This window comes from Gopherus evgoodei, chromosome 1, assembly GCF_007399415.2.
Source record: "Gopherus evgoodei ecotype Sinaloan lineage chromosome 1, rGopEvg1_v1.p, whole genome shotgun sequence".
Lineage (NCBI taxonomy): Eukaryota > Metazoa > Chordata > Testudines > Testudinidae > Gopherus > Gopherus evgoodei.
In genome coordinates, this window is record NC_044322.1 from 281758157 (window position 1) to 281770744 (window position 12588).

Consider the following 12588-nt stretch of genomic DNA (forward strand, 5'->3'; position numbering starts at 1 on the left):
AGCTTCAGTCTGGCCACCACTAAGTGATAATTGGACGCCGCGTCTGCTCCTCTTCTAGCTCTAACGTCCTGCAAGGATCTTCTGAACTTCTTGCTAATGCAGACATGATCGATCTGATTTTCTGTCGTGCCTGCTGGTGATACCCAGGTACTCTTGTGGATCTGCTTGTGAGGAAAGATGCTACCTCCTATGACCAGATTGTTAAGTGCACACAGATCCACAAATCTCTCTCCATTCTCACTCATCTCTCCCAGAGCATGGGTCCCCATGACTTGTTCGTATCCTGTGTTGTCAGATCTAATTTTGGCATTAAAGTCTCCCATAAGGATGATGATGTCTTTGTCTGGGAGAATCTCTAATATTTTCTGGAGTCTGTTGTAAAAATAATCTTTGTCCTCCTCTTCGCTGTCATTAGTTGGAGCGTAGCACTGAACAACATTCATCTCAATCCTCTTCATTTTAGTTCTGAAGGATGCTGTGATGATCCTGGGACCATGTGCCTCCCAACCAGTCAGTGCTCTCTGTGCCTGCTTGGACCACATGAAGCCTACTGCCTGTGTGTGGGGTGCGTCACTCTCTTCATGTCCTGAATACAGCAACAGCTCTCCTGTCAACAGTCGTCTCTGTCCCACTTGCGTCCATCTTGTCTCGCTAATGCCTAATAGGGTCAGGTTGTTGCTCCTCATCTCTGCTGCAGCCTGCGCCGTCTTTCCTGACTTGTACATGGTCCTCATGTTCCATGTGCCTATGGTAATCCTCCTGGTTGCAAGAAGGGTTATCGGCTTAGTGGCTTCCTCACAGCTTTTACCACCCAGCGTCGTGCATCTTCGAATTGAAGACCGTTCTTTTTCCAGGGTAAAAGTCTCTGTTGTCTCTATTGTTGGTGTTTCTGTAGCAGGTTGATTTTTTATGAGGTGGAGTTGCTAGCCCCACGCCCAACCCTCCTCCTTTATCCTGACTTGGGACAGGCAGATGGCCTCAAAGGACCTCTCTGGTGGAGTTGCTTTTCTGAAAAGTGGAATGTTAATTTCACAAATTTTAAATGAACTATATATATGCAGTTGTACAGAAATCCAAAGCCCATATGGGCTCAGGCCAGCAGTTTAGTGAAAGTTCAGCATGTGGTTAAGGTAGATCGGAAATTGAATCCACATCTTTTCCCTAGTTTCCCAGGCTAACACGAAGTTATAGGGGTCACTTGTCATGGTCTTGCACTTGCAACTGTCTAGTGAGAGAGATGCAAGTCACTGTGACACAAGGCCTTTCTGGGAGAGAAGAAGGATACGTGGTGATGACGAATGATTCATAACTGGGTCAGTGCCGTTTCAAGCTCCACAGTTGCCTAATTAGCTGAGGAAATGGTGTCAAAGGATTGTTGACGCCAGCGTAGCTCACATATTGCTACAAAGTGCTGGCAAGGGTGTAGCTTAAAAAAAAAAGGGGGGGGGAACCCATTCGTGCATTTGTTAGGAGTGTCTTATCAGACATTAACTGAAAAATGTAGTATTTGTAAGTAATTTACAACTTACTGGAGTAACTGAGCTCCCCCAGGAGCCACTGGTTTCTCTACTGGATAGTGAGGCAATCTGTAATAGAAATGGGTGCTGTTGTGTAACACGCATTCCGGTGACAACCAGATGTGCTTTCAGCTCAAAGTAGGGAAATGAAGGGAATCTCTTTTGTGTACACAATGAAAGGAGGCGCAAGAAAATTACAACTGGAGAAGAATATAACAACATAATACTGGATCCTCCAAATAGCATTGCATGAAGCAGTTCGGAGCATCTGGGCCATTACTATTTACTTTGAAAGGAAAAAAATAATCCTGTTAAGAAACTGCATGTCAACATATCTTTTTATTTTTACACCCACACACCCACCAACACCCACATATTAATATAATATTTATATGCGTGTCACATATCATGTGAAACTTCTGTCTTGGCACAAATGGTACTTTTGCATTGAGTAAATGTCTCATTTTAAAAAGTGAATATTTTAGCTTTTTAAAAAATACAGCCTGAGTAGAGTTCAATTTATTTTATTTGAGAAGTGTTTTTAAATATCAAGTATGATTCCTAAAAATTCACTTTAATGTTCTTGCTGCGTTACTTCAAACAGAACACGTTGCCTGTGGCAGCTAGGGTGATGGCCTTTGAACAATTCAGTGCAGGAGGAGGCTTTAGTAATGTTATGTTCTGCTACAGCTATAAAATCTGTGAGTGTAATGCGGATTATTTCAATGTAATTGCATATGATACAGATCACTGAGTGCCAAGTATACATATATATGTTAACTTTAACAGTGATGATTTATGTTAAGAAAGTTGGTCATGTTTTTCTCTTTAGTAGTGAACAGATTAGCTTTAGAGGGAAGCAGGCAATTAAATTAACTTCACTGTAATTCTTAAATTACTGCTCTTCTTGTAGGTAAAAATTATTCTTGTACTGAATGATATGCATTTTTTTGGAGTGAAGTTTCATTTTTCTCTATTTTTCTGTTTAACCATATTAAAAATGCAGCCATTCTGGGCTCTCTACAGATGTATACAATGTAAATGAATTTCGTAATCAGTGGACCAATAGCTCTGAACATAGACACAGTCACTGCATTCTCCTGTCCATTTCATTCTTCCCCCTCCTGTCCCCACCCTCAATCCTCAGGCGTATGCTGTCTGCCTTCAGATCTTTTTAACTTCAGCTCAAGATGAACCTCAGGAGAATTACTTCAAAAGAGCTGCTGGTCATAAATAAGTTTGTGACTTGACTATTGTAACCAATGCACAGTGCATGTTCTATAACAGTGATCTGATAATTCCCAAGAAATCTGAACCTTTTCTTCTCATTTTTTTTGTTTAGCTGTCTGGTTTGTCACCATTTGTGGGTTTAATTTGATTTGCCTTGTATCTCCTATACTACCTCTCTTTCCTCTCTGCAGTAGTTCCTCTGACTTATTAGGGACTGGGCTGACCATCAAGTACACCTCTACCTCGATATAACACTGTCCTTGGGAGCCAAAAAATCTTACCTCTTTATAGGTGAAACTGTATTATATTGAACTTGCTTTGATCCACCGGAGTGCACAGCCCGCCCCCCCCCCCCCCCCCGCCCGGAGCACTGCTTTACCGCATTATCTCCAAATTTGTGTTATATCTGGTGGTGTTATATCGAGGTAGTGGTGTACCTTGACTGGCCATTATTTTGATGATTAAGTGACATGATCTTATCCAAAGCTCACTGAAGTTGATGACCTCAGTGGGCCTCGGATCATCTCAGAGCGCCAAGGTCTCCTGTGCCCGAACACATGCCAGAGTCTTCATATGCTATACAAGTAACTTAAATAAATGGTGCTTAAAACTGACTCTCTACTGTTTTTCCAGTGTCTTGTGAGAAAGGAGCTGCTTTTGCTGATTGCATTATATATAAACAAACTTTCATGCATTGCACCTTACAATGGATGAATAAAATTCTTGCTTTGTCCTCTGGCATAAGTTATGTTGTTTTGGGGGAAAAACTCCCTCTAAGGCTGAGCTACAAACAGAGACCCCCAGCATTTACTAGTCTCGTGCTGACTCATGTATCAGACTCAGTGAGTGTCTGCTCTTGCTAAGTGTGCCAGTTACAAGTACTGAACATGATGTAATTTGCCCAAAGCTCTTCAGAATCCCTGTGTTTGGGCTATATTAATCATTGCAATTCCTTATATCATTTCAGCGTTAAGCAGTGCCCTAAAGCTGTGGGTCGGGTCATAGGAAGGTTCTGAGTGAGTCATGGGTCCAGAGGGGAGGCCTGGGAGTGGGAGTGTTGGAAAGCAAGCCCACCCTTCACTCACCTCACAGCAGCGGCTCCTGTCCCATGAGGCTGGGCCTGGCTCTGCACTCCAGGTGTTGCCACCTGGCACATGGGGTCACAACACCACATGGGTTTTGGCCTGGTCACCCCTCCATCATAATGGCCAGGCAGCCAATGCCTCTTCTCTACAGCAAGTTGGCTTGTGGTGCCAGAGCAGAGGGTGCTGCTGCAGGTGGTCTGTGCCCCCCTTGGCAGAGCAAGAAGGAGGCTGTGGAGGGGAAGGAGTCTACTGTATGATTTTTGGTGGTCCCCTCTCCACAGGAATTTTGGCCCTATGCACGTGCCTAGTTTGCCTATGCATTAATCCAGCCTTGGTTTGTGGTGGTGGTGGTGGTTTATATATTTTTTTTTAATGAATCCTGGGATCTGACAGCAATACCTCATGTGACAACTTTTTATTCATACAATACTGTTTTTATGAAGTTTAATACAAAATCAGTCCTCCTGTTGCACCATTACAGGATTTAAAGATAGTAAATTAGAGTGACCAATTGTCCCTATTTTATAGGGACAGTCCTGATATTTGAGGCTTTTTCTTATATAGGCGCCTATTGTCTCCCACCCCCTGTCCTGATTTTTCACACTTGCTATCTGGTCACTCAACGGCAGGGGTAGACAACCTATGGCACACGTGACAAAGGTGGCACGCGAGCTGATTTTCAGTGGCACTCACGCTGCCTGGGTCCTAGCCACCGGTCTAGGGGGCACTGCATTTGAATTTAATTTTAAATGAAGCTTCTTAAACATTTAAAAAACCTAATTTACTTTACATACAACAATACAGTAGTTGAGTTATAAATTATAGACTTATAGAAAGAGACCTTCTAAAAACATTAAAATGTATTACTGGCACATGAAACCTTAAATTAGAGTGAATAAATGAAGACTCGGCACACCACTTCCGAAAGGTTGCTGATCCCTTCTCTATAGTAAATGGTGGTTTCTGTATAGTGTACGTATTTATTGTGGTGGGTTGCGAAAAACCCACAAAATTCAGTTGATGGATCATCTTAGTTAAAAGTTTGGAAACCATTGCCCTAAGGTCAGGAAACCCTGCAGCTGATAGTAAGCTACGTGACACTACTCTGCACAGATGGTGTGTGAAATAGAATTTCCATATGAATAAGGCCATCTGCTTTTTTTTTTCTTTTTTTAAACTATAATGCGGTAGTTCCTGACCTTTCCTTTCTAGTCACTGCCCAAAAATCACCTACAGTTTTTTTGCTACAAACTACCCAATCCCAGCCTTTTGTGACCCATGGAACCATGTGATTGAAGCTTGTGGGGATATTGCTGGGAGATGGTGACAGGAATGTTTGGGTGGATGGACCTAGAGAGGGATGTTGCAGTGATGGAACTGTTAACTGAGAGAGCTGGTATGGATGGCTGTGAGGTGCCCTCTCACCCTCTTCCACCCCAGCAGCACTCGGCTCCAGGGGAAAGTTGTTCTGAGAGGCTATAGGAGCCAAGTGCCTGTAGTTCAGGTTTTCCTCCCTTTGGCATCCTAGATGTTGACTTAGCTCATATCATATAGAGTTATTCAACTGTTTAAGTAAGGTATACTGGTGTTACAAGATTTTTAAAAATTTTGTAAGTTTCATTGTAAGTGGTGGAAAAGATATTCAGGGCCAGTGGATGAAATCCTGGCCCCATTGAAGTCAATGGCAAAACTCTCATTGACTTCAGGGGGGCCAGGTTTTTCACCCTGTATGTTCTGTGAGGACCAAATAAACATGATAGTCTGGTTTATTTGGGAAGTTTTGGTAGTATAGAGAATGTACCATCTTCTAGGATGAGCAATCAGTTTTCCCATTGTAGGTAAATATTGATTGTGTCAAACTATTTATGATATTAAAAAAAGAACAAACAAAAAAAAACCTGACAGCCCCAGTGTCATTTGGTTGGTTTTCTCTAGGGACTGGCTTATCTTACATCAGCCTCATTTTGTAGGGTGTCTTGTTGAGTCGACCTAGTTGTGCATGTGTCTACATTCAAACTTATCTTCTGCCAGCATAGGCACCCTGTTACGGTGAAACAGTAAAGCCACCTTCCCAAATGGCACTGAGCCATGGTCGACGTACTGTGGTCAATGCAGAATAAGTGTAGACACTGCACAACCTATGTTGATGCTAACAGTCCTCCAGTAGCTGCCCCACTGTGCCCAACAGTGACCACTCTGGGGGTCATGGAGACCGTAAGTCACCACCCCCCACCCTAAATCAGCCTGCATATGTTCGAAATGGCTATTTCCTGATTGTCCCGCTCGGGGAGCATACCTAACAGCTGTCCTTTGCTGTATGCAACTGCCCAACCAAGTGCCCTAGCTACACATTCTAGATGCACTCCTGTCTAGAGTAGACAGGAGAAATTGAATCTCCTGGGCCTGTCAGGCGACTAATCTGTGCAGGTACAGCTACGGATCAGCTGTAGAAACATTGACAGCTACGAAAAGATTGCACAGAGGATGGATGCAGGTGAAAGAGGACAACAGGGATCAGCAACAGTGACACATGAAAGTGAAGGAACTGCAGCAGGCATACCAGAAGACCAGGGGGCCTAACAGTCCGTCTGGTGCTGAGCCACAGACCTGCTGCTTTTACAATGAGCTGCATGCCATCATTGCTGGAGACCCCACCACCATCCTCAGAGCAGCGTGGATACCTCGGAGGAATCCGTGACAGATACCCCTGCTCTGTACAGTGAAAAGGAGGGACATGTGGCAGGGGCTCCAGCCATGCAATGAACCAGGATCTCTTTGAGACTCCATCACGTTCTAGTCCTGTCAGCCAAGCATTGATGACCCTGATCTAGGGGCAGGAACCTTGGGTAAGTATGTGCATGTATTCACCCTTACAAAGTTTAAACCTGAAAATGGCACCCGACCCAGCCCCAAGTTGGCAGGATGCAGATATTTGCTTTCCATTTTCTTCCTAGGAGAAGAGAGAGAGAGATCTGCTTTTCATTCCCCTGTAGGGTTAAGCTGGATGGGAGGGTGGGAGACAGAGGTGAAGCAGCTTGTTTTTTTACATAGGGATATCCCTTGTAGCCTCCTGAGAGGAGTTATGGAATACCTCCGTGAAAGGTCTCAACAATCGTTTCCAGAAGGCTTCTGGAGATGGCTGCTTTATATCTTCCTCCTCTGCAGGACACTGTCCCATTCCACTCTGTGATGACTTTATTGCAGTAAACAGGCTAGTGGCGTATGGGACCAGGCTGCTTGGGGATACCCAGCAGCAGCTGTGCTCTGTGCCTTTGTTACCCTCAGGAATGAGATATCAGCTAAAATCACACTGCCTGTGGAAAGGAGGGCTGGTATTCAGTGGATTGCCCTGTACCCGAGGGCCGAATTTTTATTTTATTTTATGCAACTGAATAATTCCCTCCACGTTCCCACTCGCCCTCCACTCCTGCCGCTGACAGGTCATAGTCACCATGGCTGTGGCTGGGCAGCAGTGCTGCACAGAGGCATTCCAAACTCGAAGTGTCAATAAGCAGGTCTGATTTAAAATTTTTGTAAGAAAGGGGAGTTCTTAAACTTACCATTCGCTTTCTGTTGTGATTATAAATACGATACAATGTATGTGTTTTCTGTAGCTGCTTCTGCAGCCCTGAGTGGTTCCCCCTCCACACCTGTGGCATCCCTGATCCGAAGGAGGAGAAAGAAGCAGACTAGGGAGGACATGTTCAGTAAGATCCTGAAAGCCAGTGCTTCACTGGTATCTAGAACAAAAGGCCTGGAGGGTGAATATAGCAGACAACCTGGAGAAGGAAAGCGCAGAAAGGAGACAGACCCAGGAGGAAAAGGAGAGGGATATGCACCAGGACATATAATAGGGGTTCTCAGCCAGCAAACACAAATGCTGCCAACTTCTTGACCGGGTCCAACGATCCCAGGCTCCCCTTCCTTTGCAGTCAGTGAGGAATTCCATTTTTGCAGCTCCTTACCCCAGCTCCCTCCAAACTTTCCACATGACATCATAGGCCGCAACCCTATCCCTGCCACTCCAGGCTGGGGGACAGTAAGGAAAATCACAGCTTCACATGATTGGTGTATGTTTGGCAGAAGTGGACTGAACTGGACATGAATGTTTTTCTAGCTTTCTAATTTTAAAGTTCTGTTCCATTTATTTTATAAGTTTTCATTGTATCATTTTTAACTGCACAATAGTTTTTGCACTGTTTTTCTTATGCAATAAATTTTTATTTTTCGGAAATAATTTGATCTTTATTACTTAATAACTTATACTGCAGAATGCTTAGTGCTACTGAAAGCAGCAATAATTGTAATTGAACAGGCATTTCAACATCACCAATGGCAATCTGCTGGTCAGGAAAGATTGTCCCTGCTTGCAGCTTTCTGAATAGACCTTTGTTCTGATGCAAGTGTCATGCACCTTCCCTGACCAGCCCACATTGCTATCAGTGAAGTGTCCCCATTGATTCACCAACACTTGCATAACCATGGAAAAGTATCCATTTCTGTGGATGTATTCTGGCACCAGCCCACCTTCCTACAAATGGGGATATGCATGCTGTCTGTTGCCCCACCACAGTTCGAGAGCCCCACTGCTGCAAATCCATCCACTGTTTCCTGCGCGTTGCTGAGAGTCAGTCCTGTGTAGCAGGAAACAATGTCCCCATACACTTGCATGACCATGGCGCCTACTGTAGATTTTCCAACTTCAGAATGATTTCTCACTGACCAATAGGCAGTCTAGCATTGCAGGCTTCCACAGTGTGATTACCACTTGCTTCTCAACTGTCAATGCAGCTCTTGTTCTGATGTCTGTGCACTGGAGAGCTAGTTCAAACTCAGCACATGGACCCAGTTTTGCATCCAAAAGTTCTGCAGGCACCTGGAATAACTCCCCTTGTAGACAGGCCCTGAGTTAAAGCCACACTGTAACATAAAACAGATGGTACCATCTCGCCCTCTGTAACAGGTAACACTCTGCAGCATTTCTGCAAGGGAAATACTGTCATATGTATTGTTGCCGAAGGCCAGTTTCTCAGTGAGGTGTGGTTTTTTTTGTTTTGTTTTCTCTGTACTCCAACAGGATTTCCGGGATGCAGTGGCACATGCTTCCAGGCAGCTAGGAAAGCCAGTAATTGAGGATAGGATCCTGAATCAGATCCTGTACTACCTACCTCAGCTGTACGAACTTAATCGGGATCTCCTCAGAGAATTAGAGGAGCGACTGTCTCACTGGTAATGATCAATAAGAATGCAATTTTTTTCCATGGTTTTAATATTTAACTGTCAAGTAAAGTGAATTGTACTGTAAGAAGAAATTTACTCTGTAGTAATCTGTGCTTTTTAGACTCCAGGGCTGACTTCTGAGCTTAAGGACCAAATTTTCAATGAGGGCACTGGGCATCCAAATTCCACATTTAGATGGTTGAATTGACATTTGGGTGCATCAATTGGACATATGCATGTATTTGAGCAACCAGATTTTGGACCAAAGCTAAGTTCTTCAAAAATAGAAGCCTTAAAGTTAAGCTTTAAGAAAGGGGGAAAAAAGTGACCGAAGTAACTATAGACCTGTTATTTTGACATCTGTAGTATGCAAGGTCTTGGGAAAAAAAATTGAAGGAGAAAGTAGGTAAGGACATCGAGGTCAATGGTAATTGGGACAAAATACAACATGGTTTTACAAAAGGTAGATTGTGCCAAACCAACATGATCTCCTTCTTTGAGAAGGTAACAAATGTTTTAGACAAAGGAAATGCAGTGGATCTAATTTACCTTGATTTCAATAAGGCATTTGATATGGCTCTATATGGGGAATTATTAATTAAATTGGAAAAGATGGGGATCAATATGAAAATTGAAAGGTTGATAAGGAACTGGTTAAAGGAGAGACTACAACGGGTCATACTGAAAGGTGAATTGTCAGGCTGGAAGGAGGTTACTAATGGAGTTCCTCAGGGATCGGTTTTGGGACCAATCTTATTTAATCTTTTTATTACTGACCTTGGCACAAAAAGTTGGAAGGTGCTAATAAAATTTGCAGATGACACAATGCTGGGAGGTATTGCTAACACAGAGAAGGACTGAGATATCCTACAGGAAGATCTGGATGACTTTGTAAACTGGAGTAATAGTAATAGGATGAAATTTAATAGTGAAAAGTGCAAGGTCATGCATTTAGGAATTAATAAAAAGAATTTTGGTTATAAATTTAGGGACACATCAGTTGGAAGTAACAGAGGAGTAGAAGGACCTCGGAATATTGGTTGAGCACAGGATGACTATGAGCTGCCAATGTGTTATGGCCGTTAAAAAGGCTAATGCGGTTTTGGGATGCATCAGGCGAGGTATTTCCAGTAAAGATAAGGAGGTGTTAGTACAGTTATACAAGGCACGGGTGAGACTTCATCTGGAATACTGTGTGCAGTTCTGGTCTCCCATGTTTAAGACGGATGAATTCAAACTGGAACAGGTACAGAGAAGGGCTACTAGGATGATCCAAGGAATGGAAAACCTGTTTTATGAAAGGAGACTCAAAGAGCTTGGTTTGTTTAGCCTAAGCAAAAGAAGGCTGAGGGGAGATATGATTGCTCTTTATAAATATATCAGAGGGATAAATATCAGGGGGAGAGAGGTATTATTTAAGCTTAGTACCAACGTGGACACAAGAACAAATGGATATAAACTGGACACTAGGAAGTTTGGACTTGAAATTAGATGAAGGTTTCTAACCATTAGAGGAGTGAAGTTCTGGAATAGCCTTCCAAGGGGAGCAGTTAGGGGCAAAAGACATATCTGGCTTCAAGACTAAGCTTGATAAGTTTATGGAGGAGATGATATGATGGGATAGCCTAATTTTGGCAATTAATTGATCTTTGATTATTAGCAGGTAAATATACCCAATGGTCTGTGATGGGATGTTAGATGGAGTGGGATCTGAGTAACTACAGAGAATTCTTTCCTGTGTGCTGGCTGGTGAGTCTTGCCCACATGCTCAGGGTTTAGCTGATCGCCATATTTGGGGTCAGGAAGGAATTTTCCTCTGGGGCAGATTGACCGAGGCCCTGGAGGTTTTTCGCTTTCCTCTGCAGCATGGGGCACGGGTCACTTGCTGGAGGATTCTCTGCACCTTGAGGTCTTTAAATCATAATTTGAGGACTTCAATAACTCAGATATAGGTTAGATGTTTGTTTGTTACAGAAGTGGGTGGGTGAGATTCTGTGGCCTGTGTTGTGCAGGAGGTCAGACTAGATGATCATAATGATCCCTTCTGACCCTGAGTCTGTGTCATCTTGAATCTGCATTTGGGCATTGAGGTAAGCGGCACTTTCAAAAAATCAGGCCAAACGTTCACACTTCCATTGGCCTCAATCTGGTGCCTAAATATGAATCCAGGATCTTAAGTTTAGGTTCCCATTTTTGAACATTTTGGCCATAGGTACATGACTAAATTGTGAGTGTTTTGAAAATTGAGTTCCCTATTTCACTCTACAGGACGAGGTGCCAGCACGTCAATGCTTATCTCATTTGGAGAGGAGAAGCTAAGAATTTAACAACAACAACAGAATTAACATACACTTTTTGGTTTCCCCAGCAAGATAAGCACTAGCTCAGTGGTGGGCAACCTGTGGCCCATCAGGGTAATCCTCTGGTGAGTCGCCAGACAGATTGTTTACATTTGCACGGCTGCCTGCAGCTCCCAGTGGCCGTGGTTTGCTATTCTTGGCCAATAGCAGCTTGGGAAGTAGCGCGGGCCACAGGGAAGTGCTGGGATCAGTGGGTGGCTGTGCAAATGTAAACAAACTGGCAGCCCACCAGCGGATTACCCTGACGGGCTGCCCACGGGCCGCAGGTTGCCCACCACTGCACAAGCTGTTTATTTAATAAGCTTCTTTTTAATCCACTACTGAGCTCTGAAAGTGACAGAGAATATCAGCGATGCGGGTTTCTAAATCATAGATTTATTTTTATATAGCTATGTGCTGTTTTAATTACTTTGTTCTCTTTTCAGGATTGATTATCAAAGAATCGCTGATATATTTGTGAAAAAAGGACCCTACTTAAAGATGTATTCAACTTACATCAAAGAATTTGATAAGAATGTTGCGCTGCTAGATGAACAATGCAAGAAGAACCCTAGTTTTGCTGCTGTGGTTAAAGATTTTGAGGTATCTTCTTTTTTCCAAGAGAGATCTTAATTTCTGGTTTCGTAACTCTAGTGCTCTTTTGTAAGGCTGCAAAGATTGTTAGCTTTTCCTCTTTGTTTCTAGGACTCAGTTGGGGACCAGTGGGTAGGAGAAAGGAGAATTTAACCACTGTGGCCTAGATTTTCAAAAATGGCTAGTGGTTTTGGGTGTCCAATTTGAGACACATTAAAGGGACTTGATTTTCAGAAGGCTCAGCACTTTCTAATAATAAGGCCTCCTTAGTGTGGTTTAAGATGGACAGCCAAAATCATTAGTCGCCTCTAAAAGTTTGAGTCTGGGTCAATTTGTGCATTGACTTCTACCATTGTAAACTAATTGATTTGATTGGGGTTGCAGTGTAAAAATTAGGGCAGAATGAATGTATTCCTTTGCATCCTGTGTTTGGTTTGGAATGGAAACCTGGGAAAGTGAATTTCTTGAGCTGCGAATTTGAAAATAAAGCAAATCAGTTCCTTTTCCTAAATGCCCTCTAACCGAGCACATGCAATAATCATGCAAAAGCCAAGTACCCCTGCCGGCCTCACTTTATCCCCTTGAAAACAGATCAGAGAAGAG

The 12588-nt window shown here is 43.2% G+C and overlaps 1 protein-coding gene across 1 annotated transcript in view; it reads left to right on the top strand.

Moving 5' to 3' along the window:
- The window catches only part of FGD6 (FYVE, RhoGEF and PH domain containing 6), a 106218-nt gene that overhangs the window by 50204 nt on the left and 43426 nt on the right, over nt 1-12588 (top strand). The window contains exons 6-7 of the mRNA XM_030548524.1: nt 8910-9061; nt 11838-11994. Coding sequence (XP_030404384.1) covers nt 8910-9061; nt 11838-11994 — 309 coding nt within the window. The remainder of the gene's footprint in view (nt 1-8909; nt 9062-11837; nt 11995-12588) is intronic.